Source organism: Rhinichthys klamathensis, unplaced genomic scaffold (genome assembly GCF_029890125.1).
Source record: "Rhinichthys klamathensis goyatoka isolate OS25496 unplaced genomic scaffold, OSU_Roscu_1.1 h1tg000210l_1, whole genome shotgun sequence".
NCBI lineage: Eukaryota > Metazoa > Chordata > Actinopteri > Cypriniformes > Leuciscidae > Rhinichthys > Rhinichthys klamathensis.
Genome location: NW_026606735.1, coordinates 1,212,549 through 1,231,646, shown reverse-complemented (window position 1 = coordinate 1,231,646; position 19,098 = coordinate 1,212,549). Strand labels below are relative to the sequence as shown.

General features: G+C 42.4%; 1 protein-coding gene across 1 annotated transcript in view; it reads left to right on the top strand.

Moving 5' to 3' along the window:
• Window positions 1-16,980, top strand: part of fam222aa (family with sequence similarity 222 member Aa) — a 60,434-nt gene extending 43,454 nt beyond the window's left edge. Inside the window, exon 3 of the mRNA XM_056263849.1 lies at window positions 13,731-16,980. Within this exon, the coding sequence (XP_056119824.1) occupies window positions 13,731-15,190 (1,460 nt within the window). The 3' untranslated portion in view covers window positions 15,191-16,980. The remainder of the gene's footprint in view (window positions 1-13,730) is intronic.
• The last annotated feature ends 2,118 nt before the right edge of the window (window positions 16,981-19,098 follow it).

Below are 19,098 nucleotides of genomic sequence, written 5' to 3'. Positions count from 1 at the left end.
CAGTACGAGATTTTCCGTTGCAGTTTGCTCTGTTCTCCTGTTTGTGCTTTGTTTTCATTCGCCAGCGAGCCGTGTGGCATGAAGTGTGAGAGAAAACAAAGTCGCCCAGTTCTCATCCCACAATGCCCCTGACATGTCTGCTGACGGTTAGCATTCCACACAGGCACGGAGAGGACAGCGCTCGCTGCCTGCTGTCTCCGTTGTTGTGGATGATGAAGAGGGGCTCTCGGAGGCGTTAGGAGGAGAGCGAGTGGATGGGGTCTGTGGGGTTCTCCTCTGGGAGAGGAACGGTTGTTATCTTCCCCTCGCTGCCACAAGCTTAGAGAATTTCTTATTCATCTTTCTTTATAATCTGTCGTACCTTGTGCTCTACGTCTCGGTATGGAGGGCAGAGAAAAGCTGTTCTGTGCTGAATAACAACAACAGCAGCACAAAAAGCCCAAATGCACCACAAAACCCACAAAGGATTAAAAAAGGTCCACATTTAGATGTGGCATTAATACAGTTTTAAGCACTAAAAACTTACTTCCTGTTTTATCATTCTTTTAATATTACAATTCTATTATATTCTATTATATTATATACAGGACTTTTACTAGGAAGAGGAATCAGTGTTGTCTATTTTCCCACGCCGTGTGTGTGATCTGGAGTGTGTGTGTACAGGCAGCCTGGTCCTGCTGGACCGATGCAGGCAGAAAGCAGACAAATGCAAAGTGACACTTGTGTGTGTAGAATGGTATTTGTAGTGACGCTTTGACCGCAGATAATAAAGTGTTCGCCCTGAGGTGATTCCAGTCGGCAAGCACCCCAATGAAACTCGCTTACTCAAAAAGAGAGAGAGGGAGATGGAGAGATAGATAAGAGTGCAGGAGCAGAGGAGAGGAAGGAAGGTTGGAAAGAAAGGCAGAGTGCAAGTACATTGCGGTGAGTGAGGAAAAAAGATTTCCAGACATTTAAAATGACATGGGTTGTGTGTGAGTGTGAGTGTGAGTGTGAGCATGAAACCAAACAGAGAGAGCATCTCCAATGTGTGTCGTTTCATTGAATTAAAATGTTGGAATTGGCTTTTAAATGGTGTCACGCTGAAGAGTAATGCAAATTAAAACTTCACGCGCTGTCTTCGGGTGGATATTGCCTAAAATGTTATTTCCTCTGAGAAGGTCTCAAGTATCATGCGTGTATTATTCATGTGCATTTTAATTTGATTCGGAGCCCCAGCGCTTATTAGCTCTGAGATTCACCTTTGATTGGGTACTCGCTTGTATCTATGGGGAATTAGCTAAGTAACCCGAATATGTTTTGCCAGTTCACCCTGAGCGGAGCAGGAAATGAATAGATTAAAATCAGAGCCAAGTGTGGCCTCAAGTAAATATTAGATTTTGGACAGCTTTTCCATTTTAACCGACCCAATCTGCTCAACACTTGTTTTTAATTGTTTATATCCCTAATGTCAATGGACCACATTTTCTTCACATTTTTTCATAAGTAATATTTCTATCACTATTTCAGTTCGTAACAGACGTCCTGAAATGTTATTAGGTGTATTAGTTTTACCTCTTTAAACCATTTCTCATTGCATGGAGGACAACTTAAGTAAAAAGTGGCGCAGCTTACCCCGCCGTCTCGTATTTGTTGATTTTAGCGACAGCAGAAACCAATAAGATTTCCTTGCATAGCACATCATTTGCTTGCATCATATCAGTTATTATTACCCATAATTCTGTAAGTATTGCCCAAATTTCTTGGCATTGTTTGTTTTTCCCCCTTACTTGTGCGATCCGTTTAGCAATTAGTGTGAATCATTAGCATACCTATTTTTATCAGTCTATGCAAATTCAGATGTCTCTCTCTCTAGGACTCTTGGTCTGGACAGACAGGTTCACAGTCCTGCTCTATTATTGTCATTAGCGTGTGTGTTTGAGAGGGGCAGAGATCTGAACCCGAGCCTGCGGTGCAGGAGGTCTGGGGGAGGACAGCCGCGTTCTTTCAGCTCTCCACTCAATTAGAGCCGGAGAGGCACACAGAGGCATGCTGGGTTAATTGTAGAGCTTCAAACAGCTGCCACATTCAGGGTTCCATTGTGCCGGCAACGGTTGTTACGGTGACTGGGGGCCTGGGTTAGTAAACGCTGAGTAATCAGTGTGAGAGAAGAGCAGATGACACGTCCATTAACAACAGGCAGGTATTGTTTAGAATACAACGACACCAGAAGCCCCTCATGCTCGCTCGCTCTCTCACTGTCCCGCTTTTATGAAACCTTTTTGCTGAGAGGGTGACAGAGAGAGACCTGCTTGTGTTGGGGAGTGCATGCTGGAGTTGTATTTTGACTGTTTTGTGTGTTTAACCAGGCCAAATCTGAATCCCAGTTTGCATACTATCCGTCCTACATAGTATGCAATATTTGGATGACTACATTCCAAGACACTGAAAATTCATAGGACCTTTGATTTACTATTATGTATCCACTCATGTTTTTTTACTGTTATATTTCCCACAATCCTTTGCGTACGCAAGAGTTTTAGTTTGCGACAGTTTACTGGCTAAAGTTTACTGGCTAAACTGGCTAAATGAGATGCACCAATATTTAAATCTTGGCTGATAAACCGATGTTATGGCTGGTTCCCAATAAAGGGCTGATATTAAAATTCGATACTACTACTGTAGTCTGTCCAAGTATATACCTTCTTGCTACAGACTCAAGCGCATACTGTCCTATCACCAGTGTAAGTACATATTCTCACACTTAGAAGTAGCCAATGTGAATTGGGATTCAGCCCCTCTGGGGCTCAATTGTGTGATTTATTGTAAATCCGCCACAGTGGAAGAGAAACTGGGCTTGGCCCAAAATTTTCAGGGTCAGATGTTTCACACGCAAGCATACTGACACATAAAGATGATGGCTGTGCCTGTCCAAGCCTGTCTAAGCGTCTGACCGCTTCTACGCTTTAAAAAGTCAGGCTTTGAGACGAGGGGGGAACGCTGTAAACCTGCTGGATGTTGCATTGCATCTGACAGTGTATGTGTGTGTTTTTCTCAGAATCAGTTCCTGTTTATCTGTGCCTTGCCACAACCCATATCTATTGAGCCAAAGCTGATGTGGTTTTGTGTTCTTTGTTCTGTTGAAACCCAGCGGCTGTTAAACCCTATTCTCCCGCTTCTGAAGACATGATCGACGCGGCTGGACATTTCAAAGCTTTTATTTATTCTTTCACTTCTCAACCGTTAAAGATGCTTCACATATTCATAGGCCTGAAGTGTTCAACGTCATCTGTGCTCCTGTAGAGTGCTACTCTTCGTGTGAAGTTAATTGTAAATGCGACTCTCTGAAAATATTCAGTTATTTTGTGTCACCACTTCTCTTTCATCTCTGCATCATTTCCTGCAGACGCCTCCCTGAGGATGCATGCACACATCTGGCCCCTCGCGCTCTCTTTCTCTCTTTCGTTTACTTGACGCATTGCTTTAAAGAACAGATAGACAGTCTACATAGACAATTTTCCATTTTTTAGAATCTCCCATTGTAGTTTCTTCCCCCTCACATTCACTCGTATCCCTCTGATGCCCCCCTCCAGCACACACACACACACACACTCTTGCTGCTAATTAGAGTAGTGTTAATTGAGTATTTAGGATTATGCCTCCTCCACACTGCCTGCTTGCTCAAGGGCGGTCCAGGCTCCGTGAAGGACGTTTGCTCTCCGTATGGCTTCCGTTACCCAGGCCTATCCTAGCCTCGCTCACCCTGACCCATCTACTCCATGACAGGACATCAGTGTTCAGCCTGCAGGTGTCCGTTTGCCATGGGAGACTGCAGCGGGATGGCAGGGAGATTGCGGAGATCAGGCCCTGTTGTCTTTTTGTGTGTTTGTGTGTGTGCGCAGGGCTTCGCTGGTTGGAGTGCGTCGGCGGTAATGAGAGATGGCATTTAGAGAACTAGCGCTCTGACACACGGGCACTCAGTGCCAGCCGCGAGTGATTAAGGACAGAGGTCATTCCGCTAATTATCCCCCTGCCTTCCCGTTTCCCGCAATCTTCCCCTCCCGTTCTCCCAGAGCGCTTTGTGCCTGGCAGGATGGGATCATTTGTCCATATGCCAGAAGAGGGAAAAGGCACAATGCATGACCGAATATGCTCGCTGAGGACAGCACTGATATTAGATTGCTGGTAAACGTGCGGCATCAAAACAGCCAGCAAACGCGATGGATCATTTCTGTAAAGTGAAGAGGAATAATCGGCATTAAATGGACAGGACAGGGCTAGTGTAATTTGGTTTACTCTCTCTTGCTCTTGCTGTATTTGTGGGATTGAGTACACACACGCACACACACACACGGTAGCTCCTGTTCTGTGAGCTAGCGAAGAACGGATTGCTTCCTTCCTCAAGGGAAATAATTAATCCGTACAAGGCTGTCGCATGTCGAGATGAAGCAAGTGTGAAGCATTTTGCCCAGGAGGCATTGCAGACTGTCGCCCATGCAGACACCTGTTAGAACTCCTGCCCCACATTAGCATACGAAACACACACATACATACTGCAAACAGGAGCAACCACAACACGCTTCACTCCACTGAGCCGGTGTGTGTGTGATAGCGTGTGTGGTTTCATGTCTACCTATTTACTGGAGTATGTTTTGTTTGCATTTGTAGCGTGTTCACGCTGCGAACGTGTCTCTTGTGTGGATTTGTTATTGAGTTTATCGTGTGAGTGCGTGTGTTTAGGTGTGATTGTCTGTGTTTATCACAGGACGCCATCTGCGCTGTGCTCGCAAGCGTGATCAGAGACATTGAGCACCAATAAGTCACGCAGGTCTGAGCTGATGAAAGATCTCACACTCTCACTCACTCGGGGATGGCCTACGTGTCGGATAATGTTAGTGTAATATCTAGGCAGGGGGAAGTGTGAGGAAACAAGTCAAACAAGTCATGTTTTTAAGTTCAACGTTTGCCCATCTGGTGCTCTCTTATAAGCAAGTTTCATCATGATAAAAAAAACATGATGCTAATCACTTAGAACTGACTAGCCTGCCATTGGTGAGTACATTGAGATTTATTCAGATAAATGTAATAATAAATATAAACACAAATAATTTCTGCCAGCCATGAAACTGTATTTTGCATGATTTATATATTTAAAGTTAAAATCTAAATTTGTAAATTTGAAATTAAAACTTAAATTATGTATTTTTAAAATTGTATATATACTGTGTGTATACAGTTGCAATCGAAATTATTCAACCCCCATTGCAAATCAGGTTTATTGGCAAAATTTACAGACTTTCAACTGTTTGCAATGAACAGAACAGAAAATGCAACTTTTAATGACTTCTGCAGTCTCAAAATTATTCAACCCCTTCATGGCACGCATCTTTATTATTAAGTAGAACATCATTTTGCTATTATGACCTGCTGCAAACAAGATGTATAACAAGACACCAGCTTCTGGCAGTGTTTCTGAGGAATCTTAGTCCAGTCCTCATGAGCAATGGCCTCCAGTTCAGTAATTTTCTTAGGTTTGCTGCTGCAACCACCGCCTTCAAATCCCACCAGAGATTTTCTATGGGGTTCAAGTCAGGTGACTGTGATGGCCACTGTAGAATCTTCCAGGACTTCTTCTGAAACCAAGCCTTGGTGGAATTTGAGGTATGCTTGGGATCTTTGTCCTGTTGGAAGGTCCAATGACGACCAAGCTTCAGCTTCCTCACTGACAGCATGACGTTTTCTCCTAGGATTTCCTGATACTTCAATGAATCCATCTTTCCTTCCACACGCTGCAGGTTTCCAGTGCCAGAAGATGCAAAGCAGCCGCAGAGCATCACCGAGCCCCGCCACGCTGAACTGAAGACAGAGGCTCTTTTCAGCATATGCTTCATTCTTCTTCCTCCAGACATACCGCTGATCCATAGGGCCGAAAAGTTCTAGTTTTGTTTCATCGCTCCACAGAACAGAATCCCAAAACTTCTGTGGCTTATTTGTATGATTTTGAGCAAATTGGAGCCGACTTTAAATGTGCTTTTGGGTCAGTAGTGGTTTACATCGTGGAGTGGAGTGAAACCTCAGTGCCTGTTGCCACCAAGTGTTTCTGCAGGTCTTTTGCAGTCACTCGAGGGTTTTTCTGAACCTGCCTTCTCAGAAATCTGGCTTCAGCCGTTGATAGCTTCCTTTTTCTGCCCCGTCCAGGTAGTGTAACCACTGTTCCTTTAACTTTTAACTTGCAAACTATGCTTCCAACTGTGTCTCTATGAACATTTAGTGCCTTTGCTATCTTTTTGAATCCTGTTCCTTGTTTGTGAAGGGCGATGAAATCGTCTCTTAACTTTTTGGAACCATTCTTGGAACTTGCAAACGTGACACTCAACAAACCTAGCCAGTTCAGATATTTTGTGTGTTCTAGCTCAAGCACACCTAGTGCAACTAATGAAGCACTTGATTAGTTGCATCAGGTGTGCTTGAGACAACAACTCTTTTTTTTTTTTGCTGTTCTAAGGGATTCTATTCAGGGGGTTGAATCATTTTGAAACTGCAGAAGTGCATTAAAATGTGCATTTTCAGTTAAATCTGGGGAAACCACTTGAAACATTTGTTGTGTTGAGCTATTTTAATTACTTTTGTTCATTGCAAACAGCTGAAATTCTGTGCATTTTGGCTATAAACCTGATTTGCAATGGGGATGGAATAATTTCGATTGCAACTGTATATATTTTAATTTGTAATATGTGTTAAATGGAACTAAGGGTTCTAATTCTAAGGCTGCTAATTGCCAGCAGCCATATCACCCTGTAGCCCAAGACTGGTTGCCCACTGAAGCTAAGCAGGGCTGAGCCTGGTTAGTACCTGGGTGGGAGACCTCCTGAGAAAACCAGGTTGCTGCTGGAAGAGGTGTTAGTGAGGCCAGCAGGGGGTGCTCACCCTGTGGTCTGTGTGGGTCCTCCTAACGCCCCAGTGTAGTGACGGGGACACTATACTGTCAAAGAGCACCGTCCATCGGATGAGACGTTAAACCGAGTTCCTGACTCTCTGTGGTCATTAAAAATCCCATGTCCTTAGAAAAAAGAGTAGGGGTGTAACCCCAGCATTCTGGCCAAATTTGCCCCTTGGCCTCTGTGCATCATGGCCTCCTAATCATCCCCATATACTGATTGGCTTCATCACTGTCTCCTCTCCACCAATAAGCTGGTGTGTGGTGGGCGTTCTGGCGCAAAATGGCTGCCGTCGCATCATCCAGGTGGATGCTGCACATTGGTGGGGGTTGAGGAGATTCCCCCTTCCATGTAAAAGCGCTTTGAGTACCCAGAAAAGCACTATATAAATGTAACGAATTATTATTATTATTAAGGATAGGCTGTTGTGAAAAACAGCGCAAGTAATTTAGAGCCAGTCTCTGGGCCAGATGTACTAACGCTTTTGCGCCCACTTCAGGCATATTTGTTTCGCAAAGTGCGCATAAAACCATGCCGAGGTATGTACAAACGGCACGCACCGAGATGAAAGCGCAGACTGCCTGTCGCGGGAACTGAAAATGGCAAAATGCGCTTTTCGTGTCATGCATTTGCATTTATGGGATGGTTAAGGGGAAAGTGGGAGTGTCACATAAAGAGATGGGAGGGGAAGCATAAACTGCGCCTAGAAGCGTAAACTGCGCCTAATTATGTTACGCATTATGTACAGAAAAAGCCGGTGAAAGCGCGCCTCTATTTTGCGCTGAACATTCTCCGCCTCTTAAAACCAGGTGTAACTTAGGAAGCGGGTTTTCTGGCATATGCCTCCTGGTGAAATGGCAGCAGTAATCCGAGCAAGACGAAGACATAGGCTAAAGGAGACGAGCTGAAAAGATTTTTGCCACAAGAATCACACTTTTTCAGTTGAGTGAAAACAAAATCATTAAGCGTTACATATTAAGCAGCTCCGCAATATTACAGTTACTGGAAGAAATCAAAGATGACATTGAATCTCCGACTCAGCGTTCACATTCTATTCCAGCAGTTGTTAAACTCCTCGCTACATTACAATTATAGGCATCAGGATCATTTCAAACAGTCATAGCATCAGCGGTGAGAGGAGGAGGCCCATTCAATTGCGCGTTTAAATACGTGCAATTTACGGTATAGTGGGTGAGGACAGATGCTGATTACCTGATGAACTGCAGATTTGGTACATAACACGCACACTGCGGTTTCACATCAAGCGCTTTCTGCGTCTTAGCCATGGCGCTATTAACGCTGCGTTCGCAAGTGTACGTACATCTGGCCCTCAGTATCTTTGTAAACTGCATCTGTATAAAAATGTGAAAACATGGGATTTTGATCCTTCTTTTCATTTTGGTGTGTCACCACATGCAGTTCTAGCGTCCTCGATTTCCACTGAAAAAAAGTTGTTAGAGAATGTGCTAGTTACAACAGATGTTTTCTTTAGAAGACGATTTGTTTGTCTTTTGATTTGAATCACCCACGCTGTATGGGCCTGTTTATTACCTTGACATGGATTTAATTATAATTTAAAATCGTTTAGTAAAGAATCAGCAGAGAAAAGCAGTGATGGCTACCTCAAACCTCTTTCTCTCTCCTCCATTATGCTCATAGCTGCAGTAATGGCCAGAGGCCTTTGTGGGTTGGAGCAGCTCTCTATGGGTCTGAAAGGCATCTAATCCCCGTGGCCTGTGAAGTGTGAAACCCTTTGATGGCAGGTCGGGTGCTGGAAGCTTTTGCCTGTTGACAAACAAGAGCAGGCCACAGAGAGAAAGACAGCAACAGCAGCTTTATCCATTGTGCAAGAGGATTCAACGGAGCAGTTTAGGAATGGAAAATATGGACCTGTCACCCAAAAACACATGGCAGCAACAGCATTAGCTGCGCTTTAATGATAATTAGCACATTTTGGACCCATCACGAAGCGAGATGAAGTGAAGGGAGGAGAGAGATAGAAGGCTAAGGGAGAGTGACATGGCAAAGCATGGCTCCTTAATTAAACCATCTGATGATCAAAGATAGTCACCCGATCCAACACCCCCTTACGTAAAGGAGATCAGAAAATTGGCTCATCTATTTGCATATGGACCAGCGACGCCTCTTTGAAATCCACAGTTTTTTTTTTTCTCTTCGGATCCAATGAAGTGAAGAAACTGTCAGTCTAGTTGTATCACATACACACACGCACAAACCCTCCCCACCCACCCTTCTGTGCTGGCTGTCGGGGAAACATCAAAGCTCCGTGGCGCTGCTGTCACCGAGGGGGTTGAAAGTGTCGGCCCCTGTGCTGGCCCTGCATGGGCTGGACAGATGCTCGACAGCCCCCCATTTCATCTGACCCATTTAGAACACCTCCAATTAGACTGTGACAGCGCAGAGACGAGCATCCTTTCATCCGCTGCCCAAGAAGATTCCAGCTAACATGCGCGCTTTAAACACTCTGCAGACCTCTGGAGCCTCAGGAATGCTTTAAAAAGACTTATTAGACCTAAAAGAGCTAGTCTGAGGCGGTGAATGTTTGAGGTTGTTTGTTTGGATGTGGCCTAAAATATGACCTAACTTTCATTCTTAAGTAAAAGCTGCGGTCCGTAGCTTTTTTGGGGTTAAAAATTATCCAAAATACATATTTGAGAAAATGCATAACCAGCCAGTGTTCAAAACTATCTGCTTGCCTTAGCTCGATTCAAAGCGGCAAGCTTGTAATAATGTTTTTAATTCCAGTGGCACTGGTGGATTTAATTCGAGCATGTCTTTGCGTCATTACGTCACATCTGTACACATAAAGAAGGAGTCTCGGTTAGTATAAGTTATATGGATGTGAGGATGTTGGAGGTGGAGATTTATAGCCTTTTCTCACAGCACTTGATAGAATTAAACGTATCAATTTGATGGCGGATCCAGAAAGGTTCAAACGACAATCACCAGTGACAACAGATTCACCCGCTGTAAAATGCAAAAGGCTTCGTTCGGACTTCGGAGTGGCTACAGAAAAAAAGAGGACCCATGCGAAAACAAGGATAAGTATCGGAAGGACATTACATGTAGTCACGCAATGCTTACGTTGTTAACATTAACAATTTGAGAACAAAGTAGCTATAATTTGCACGGTTTTGCGTGATATGATGAGCGATTTTTAGATTTAATCAGTGCGATTTACTGCAATCTCAGAACCAGAAAAAAAGTGGATGTTTCTTACTAGTTCAGATGACATTTTCCGGTGAAAATTATTATGTTGGTCATACTTCCAAAAAGAATAATCTGTGATTCTGAATGACAGTATCCACACCGGCGCGGTGACTGACAGCTGCACAGTCTCCTCAAACATTGTGTTCATCCGCGCTGTGCCATGTCGAGGGTGTTGAAGTACAACTCGCGTAAAGTTGATAATTCCGCGAATGACTGCAATTGCAGATTTCGAACAGAGATGGCGACAAAGAGGGAAAACTGCGGACTGCAGCTTTAAGTAAATAGCCTGAAAATAAATAATGGTCGTTTTCACACCTGAAAGTCCGCACCAAGGTCCGAACCAAAGTTCACGTTTTGATACATTTTATACTTTCAGAAAGTTTTGGTTTGGTTTCACACTGCAATTATGCGAGCGCACTAAAGAACTTTACGTGACATACTTCCGTCCTGTCGTCATCATCTATGTGGGCTGCATCTTGACATTGATTGGTTTTGTAAATGGACGTGCGACCGACGTCAGCGTGTTGTCAATTCGGCGGGTAACTTTGACAACATGAATGAACAGACGCATATCGTTGCAACTATATTGTTATTTTTATGGCATAATTACCTGCAGCACCAACTATACACAAGGCTAGTTCAAATTCGCCAAATGAACGTCCTCGGCGTGCAAACATTTTATCGTCGCCGGCAGGAAAGGAGGAGAAGACTGCAAGTTGACTTCTTATTATGTCATCAGACCATACTTCAATTAAAAACCTCGTCTCCTCCTCTCCCCATGTGCTACCACGGCTAATTTTTCCTGCCACCTTCTGTTTTTTCGGCTATGCGGGAACCACCAGAACTTCCTGTAAAAGGTCTGAAAGTCCGAACTATACAGAAATGCTTTCACACTAGAAACGAACCAAACCTTTGTTCAGTTTGATCCGGACCGAGACTACCTCTTTTCGTCGGACCAAATTTCATCTGTTTGGTCCGGGCCGTGGTCCGGGGTAGGTTTCACACCTGTAATTTTGATTCGGACCAAACTGAAAAGTCAGAAAGTCCGGACCAAACAAGGTAGGTGTGAAAGGGCCCAATGATAGTTTTAAGAAACTTTTTTTTTTAAATCCATATCCATAAAAAGGTGGTCATAAATAAAACAAAACGTACAGATCAGTTCAGACAGTGACTCGGATATATAAGCAGCAATAAAGTTTTTTTTTTTTTATCAATAACGTATGAAAGGCCATGCATATAATTATGGAGGTGTCTGTCTGTCTGTATATCTAAAACCCAAAAGAAGTAGGGTGATGTATATCAACAACAACAGTAGCAGCACAAACAGATGCAATTTTGCTTTTTTTGGCCTTCTCTGGAGTCTTGGTTCCAATTCCATTTGAAATGCTGTGGTCTGAGGCAGGCCACTCAAGCAAGACATCTTATAAATATACATGAAATAAAACTGTTTTGGGTAGAGGAATGGACCAGATTTGTCCTATCCACTGGAAAAGATTGAGCAGCAGCTAAAGAAAGTGTTTATTTGAAAAATGTTCACATTTCTTTTGAAATCCATTTTCCATTATCATATTAGCCTAATTGTTTAAAAGCTTAATTTTTTTTTAGATGTAAACAAAAAGTTATGTAAAGCTTAAATTGTTTATGAGACAATATTTTAATCTTACAGGGTAAAATATTTTATACACTATAGGTTTGTATACAGTATATGAGATTATCATTTTTAATTATTTTAACAGTATTTTATATATAATGTAATTATAAAATATAAACCGACTCTGCCTAGATATGCAACTTCATCACTTATCTCCTGGGAATTACTTTTACCATGTGCTATTAGATTTTTAGGGCTTAGAGCACATGGATGGTGTAGATTTAGCTTATTGAGTGATTGACTTGTGCCAGCTTAATGGAAGCCAGAGAGTAAAGGATGTTTAAAGTGTGACAATCAGAAATGTGACAACTTTCTCACAGCTGGATCCCTGGAGTTCTGGAAAAAATACTCTGACATTTGCTGACGCTGTCATTTGTGGCAGTTTAATTTTAGTCAGAATGATAAAAACAACCAATAAATGTGCACACTTTTCTAAAAAATATAATTTTTGAGAGGGTTGGTAGTCATTTGTGGCAGTTGATTTATCACTTGTAAATTGAGTGCTTTGCCTGCTCCCGCTCTGCCTTTTTGTAGCACTGAACTAAGTAGCCATGAAATTGCCTGAATAATGTCGTTTAAATCCAATCTCACCACGGCCCTTCACCTCCGCTCATCCTCTGCACTGCCTCTCGCAGCTCTTTTTCCTTGTTTCCCCAACTCGTTTTTCTCAGAATCCCAAAAGCCAGAGGTTTCTCTGAAAACGCCTGATTCAAAACCCTGATCAAGCCAAAACCGAGTCCAACTACAGGGACACTTTGTCTTACTGTCTGAGTACTATAAGACATTAAGGCTTATTGGGGTTTTTTATCATTTCCTGCCCTGCCCAACATGTGGGTCTTTGCGTTTTAATAGGAGTGAGTCAGTTTTGCAGCACAGCTTTTAATGGATATCTCAATCATGTTTTATGACGAAGCTCGGGCAGTACCTTTTGTCTCACAGTTTTTCTGTACAGGCTGAAAAAACCCGGTTACGATTTCCCAGTGGGTAGAGTTTTCTGGGGTTCGTGGGAGGGGTAATGTAGGTCTGTCTCTTCATTTGGAGATGGTCTGATTGAATAATTGAGAAATTGGCCTGGCCAAGGCTAAGACCTACTGGTGCTACTTATAAATCTCAAATGTGTCAGTGCAATTAAACAAGACTTTTATCCTCCTTACTTCCTGCTCGCTCTCCTTTCCGTCTCCAAGGGTAACCCAATTTTGAACAATTGAAAGGCCAAATTAATTTCACAAAGCACTGGTTTAATAATGCCTTAGGTGCCTGATTTCAAGTTAAAAAGCTATTTTTCCAGGGATAAATCTCTACTGGAATATAGAGTGAGAGAGAACTGGGTGAGGAATAAAATATAGTTTCTATAGAGAGGCTAAATTTAAAAACATTCCGTATTCACATAATTTGTGAATTATGTATCTGCGGCTTGTACAATTAATTTTTTTTTTGTTCTTAGCAGACATTTTCTTACCAATGAAGATTACAATTAAGAAAGTACTCATATAATGTCAATGGCAAATACTAGATGGGTAGCTGAGAACATACAAATCATGTATGTAAGTTGAGGAAGGGCCTTATTTTATTTGTTGTGGAAAAGGCAGAACTGCTGTTGTAATGTGATCCACCAAAAAGAGCAGGCCATTTAGGGTGATGCCAAAAGTTGTTACACACCTTAAGGCAACGACTGTGTGACCTTCAACCAGGGATGGAGGTCTTTACTGGAAGCTTGGCATACTTTTCCCTACTAAAATAGATTGGGATTTGCACACAAGTACAGTATTATAGAGTGCCAAAGACTTCTTTAAAAGAATGTCCAGGCTGCTGCTTTCTGACTGGTAGCTCCATCATCATCAAACATTACATAAAGTTACCATATAGTCTACACTCGTGTTCCAAGTCTTTCAAAGTCTGACTAAAGATATTCTTTTATTTTTGTCTTCCAGGTGAGCTGACTGTTCCCATGCCTTCCCCGCGCTACCCCAGCGCAGCAGAGCTGGATGCCTACGCACAGAAGACAGCCAACAACCCTCTGTCTATCAAGATATTCCCCACCAACATCAGGGTCCCCCAACACAAGCACCTTAACCGGACTGTGAATGGATATGACACCACTGGACAGCGCTACAGCCCCTATCCCCAACTCCACACTGGGGGCTACCATGGTCTGTTAGCGATCGTCAAAGTCTCATCATCATCGTCATCATCCTCATCCTCCTCTTCATCTTTCTTACCCTCCACAAAGGGCGTCCTCAAAAACTCAGAAGGCAGGAGGACTAAGTTGTCTCCGGCGCAGATAGCAGTGGCTCCTTATCCGCCTCCCAACAGCAGCACTTTAGGTCATTGCCATGGACAGATTGTGTACCACGCAGGGCCTCCCAAACCGACAGAGGCCACCACTCTGGCGGTCCCCCCTAATGTCACTGTGGCCAGTTCTGTGATCCCTGTGGCAGGGGGCCGAGGACTGAACCTCCCTCCTCAGTCAAATCTTCCCTCCATCCAGAGCATCATTTACCATATTAACCAGCACTGCCAAGCCCAGGCTCTGCAGCAGGTGTGTCAGAACGGGGCATCTACAGGACCTCTGAACCCCAGCCCATCCAAACAGGGCACCGCTAACTCCTCAGGGGGGACTTACGTCACTAGTGTGGCTCCGCAGGGAAACATGGCCTATTCAGGGACGGTGCTACCAGGGCAGAATGGGGAGGCAATGAAGGCTGGGGTGTATCCCGAAGGTATAGACTACCTGTTGTGGCAGAAACAACAGCAGCAGCAGCAGGCTGTTTTGAGGATGTACAGTGGGGGGAGTGGAGGAGGAGGTGCCATTAGCAAGTCACCCGAAACCTGTGCCCTGGGAGGGTCCATCATGCTCGGAGGGGCACAGGTGTCCTCCTCCAGAGGTTATCCGATGACAGCCAGTACGAGTGGTGGACTGGACAAGGTCAGCTCTTCCCCTTTGAACTGCGTGGGGATGCATGGGAACTTTTCTGTCGGCCAGTACTTTGCGCCTCCGTGGAACAGCGTTCTGGTGACGCCAGACAGCGACTGCTACAACCCACAAGAGCTCCCGGGAGCTACCACCACAGCTGGACCGGTGACAGGGCACAGGGAACTGGGTTTCCCCCACCATCACCAACACCCTCATCATCATCACCACCACCATCATCATCCCCACCACCACCACCCCATAGACAGCACGGGTGGTCTGTGTTGCAGTTTGCCCAGTAAGAGTCTATGTAATACATCAGTGTTGAGCAGCAGTCTGCAGTCACTGGAATACCTGATCAATGACATCCATCCTCCCTGCATCAAGGAGCAGATGTTGGGGAAGGGATATGAGACTGTGTCTGTGCCGAGACTATTGGACCACCAGCATGCACACATCCGCCTCCCTGTTTACAGATAAGAAGAGCCGGGTTGACCAATATAAAGAGCGACTGGAAAATCTTTAATCACAAACTGCAGTTGTTGCCATTGCCTAGATTTGCAGTGGAGTTTTGTGATTCTGCTCAAAGCAGACTGGGGGAGATCTGGATCCAAACATGGTTGGGTGTATGCTGGAAAGCCAATCGGTGCCTCTCAGCTCAGAGCTGGGAGAGAATTGCTGGCTGGGAATTGGAATGTTCCTAAATGTGGATTCTGTGATTCTTTTCTTTTCTCTCTTTTTTACTAAGAGGGATTTTTTTGGTTGTTTTCCAATTGCTTATCTTTTTTCTTTTTGAATTATTTTATCAGACTAATAATTTTTTTGGTGAGAGTCAATGGTTTAAATGAAGTAAATATGGCCTCTTCTCCTCCCCACATTGCAAGTAACCATTTGGATTAACTTGATGAAGAATGATGGTCTTTAAGCACCACGGTTGTCTATAAAATATATACACGGTTGAACCTGTGCTGACAAAACACTGTAAGAGGTAACGGTATTCACACATTACAACATTTCAAAGACCAAAAAGGCAACTAGATGAGTGCTTTTAGGTGACGTTAATCGAGAAAATGGAAAGTTTTCATAGAAATTGCACTGCTTGGGGTGTAAAAATGTGTGAAAGTCTTGGCAGGTTGGAAATTAGACGTTTGAATATAATGTATTTAAAGAACTTGAAGACTTGAACCTATTTTTGTTTTATTTTATATATATTTGTAGTATATAATATGCATTGGCTGCTAAGGGAGTAAGAGTGTAAAATGCTTAGGTTTTTTAATGTTTCGTTAAGGGTCATTTCTTTTGATTTTATTCTCCTTTGGCTGCAGTTTAAGTTTCTGCTGTTCTCACGGTGTATTCACCACCGAGAACTATACAACAGAACGCTCATTTATTTACCTACACTGGAATCAAATCTCCAAATAAGCAGATATAAAAGGAATCGATTGTTGGAAAGCTCTGAAAGGAGTCCACCCTCATTAACAAGTTTAGACCGATCAGGTCTTGTTGAAAAGAAACATCAAATAAACACATTCTGACATGCCAAAATGAATCTGATTTGGAATTGTGAAAATGAGCTGTCTGTTGTTGGTAATGTTGTTCTTGATTGGTTAGGGATCAAATTACTTTTCCCTCATGGCTTTGAAGTTTAGAAGTACAAGTGACTCCATTAAACGAAGACCTGAGGGGAGTTAACCTATCAGAGGTGTCGCTTGACCATTCCTCTTTTTGAAACGATAAAAACAATCATTGTGGTGCCTCTCTCGAACAGAGGTGGAAGGAGAGTGGACGAGTGTTTTTCTCAGCTCTGTGCTAGCGGTTTCGAGCCAGGTTGAGGCCGCTCGTAAGCTTTGTCTCAACACTGAAATATTTATTCCGACTGTGACTTTCCTGTGAATGTACTGCACTTAGATTACTGAGAAGACTAATGCCTTGTGGGACAGAGAGAGGGAAAATAAAGAAAAATTGGATGGGCACAGCGGTCCCTGGCGTTAAATTAGCATTTCTTTTGTCAGTCAAATTTCATTGGTAAATTGAATTTAGAAACTCGAGAGAGGCAACGGGGTGTTTCTGGCGGAGGCAAAAAACTGGCTACAGTCTAGATTTATGAAGTGCAATTATTATGACTGTATTAACAATTTTGTTTTCTCTGAGCTTACACCAAAAAAAGAAAAAGAAAATGTAAAACTACAGCTGTGTCTACATTCCCAATGTACCACATACTCATTCCCTTCTTGTTTTGAGGTGCAAAATAAAATGATTTCAAGAATTTATTGAGAAACCCATGTCTTTGCTTTGACCTTGTCTGTATTACAAAATTGAAATTGAAACAGTTTGGGAGCTGAAAAGGGAATTTCCTTGTAATCGGTGTTGGGGGTAACGCATTATAACTAACAGGAGTTACGTAATCAGATTAATTTTTAAAGGTAACCAGTAAAGTAATGTTACTTTTAAATTTCCAACAAAATATCTGGGTTACTTTTTCAAATAAGTAATGCAAGTTACTTTGTTTTCCCATTTATCGACTGACACCTCTCCTGTCCACGTTTAGTACCGTAAGTGCAGAGGCGGTGTGTGCGCTGTGTAAATATGATGGTTATTAGTTCTAGACTAAATGTGAGCCGGCATTTACTCATCTCACTTGCACAAAAACAGATTCAGTATTCCCTAAAATGAATAAAAAGAGTGAAATTCAGTAATAAAATGTAGCAATGCAGTAATGAAATGTTAAATTACACAAATATATTTTATCTCATTTTATTAACCAATGTCTTTTCTGCTGACCCTCGATGGTCCAATTCAACCATACCAATAAGGAAAAATAATTTGATAAACGTTACATTTGTGTTTCTTTTTTTTCCTTTTTTTCTTGCTGCAATCTCCTGTGTACTATTCTTCTGCAATCCAGAATGGCAGCACAGCTGAAAGGTTTGTTTGAGCTGCGCCCTCCACTGTACAGGTGTGAATTTGCATTTCCTTCAGCCTGAGGCTTATTCTTTTTAATTTAGAATTTTTTTTTTGTGAAAGAGCCTTTACATTTGCCAAAAATATAACTTTTTTATCAAAAAACAAGCAAGCCCAGCCCAGGTGAGAAAAAGTAACACAAAAGTAACACAACGCATCACTTTCCATAAAAAAAGTAACGCCAGTAGTTACTTTTTTAGGGAGTAACGCAATATTGTAATGCATTACTTTTAAAAGTAACTTTCCCCAATACTGCTTTAACTGAATGGATACAGTACATATACTAAATACGCATCTAATAAGTTTCTCACAATTGAAATCATTAAACCAAAGTCATTTTTTAACCCTAGGTTAAATTAATCCTTAGTTCATACTTTACCCTGGGTTTGTAATTAGTCTCGAATAGTCAGGTTTTGAGACTTCATACTGCAAAACCTGGTTTAAGAATCTTATTTGCATATTTATGAGGTTAACAACATTGATTTGACAAGTACAGCATGCAACCTGTTTTAATCACTGCTTGTCAGTCACTCAAATTTTAAAGTCACTGTTCAACATTTTCCCTCAAACACTGAAAAGATACACAGCATGTGAGACTTTCATGCACAAATATTTAAGAGGTATGCGTATGCTGCATGGTTTATAATTGGGTTTAGTAAACCACCAAAGTGCCATTGAATTTCACAATCTTTTGCCACTAAAAACAGAGGAGCAAAACTTCATATTATTAATAGTGAAAAGTTTTCAAATGGTTAAGAGTTGTACTAACCACATGTGAGAAACATTGCAAAGAGAGTTCAACCCAAACTGGTTACTGTCAGCATGTCGTTCCAAACATGTATGACTTGCTTTGTTGTTTGGACCCCAACGTTCTTTAAAATATACTTTTGTGTTCCACAGAAGAAAGAAAGAATTGGAGAGTGAGTACAAGTGTTTGTCAAATGCATAAATATACAATCTTTCACCTCGTCTGTCGCTCATCTTGACTTTAGTTACATTCCAAAACATAGTCCTCAATAATATTCGTATTCTTACTTATCTTCCTATGTTTCTCAGTTTGAAAGACTAATGCAAAAACATGATGTCGCAGAGCAGCTGAAATGCTTCTCCTCAGAAATCGGCAAATACGCTACTGTGTATGTCCTCAGAGATCCATTGTGTCTCTGCAGAGAACCCATGTAAGAAGTGATTGTGTTAGTCAGGCTGAGCATGCTTGGAGTGTGCCGTATTGATCTGCTGTAGATTAGCTCATAATAACGCACCGCTTGCTTTGAAGACAAACAAGGGGACCTGCAGGGAATACAGGCAGCACACCTGAAGTCAGCCCATGCCTACATTCTGTTTCCCAAATACTAAAGTCTTCAAGCTGATTTTATTTTTTAGTCAATCAATGCTCTGTTTGTGCTAGATAAGGGGTGATATCCTAG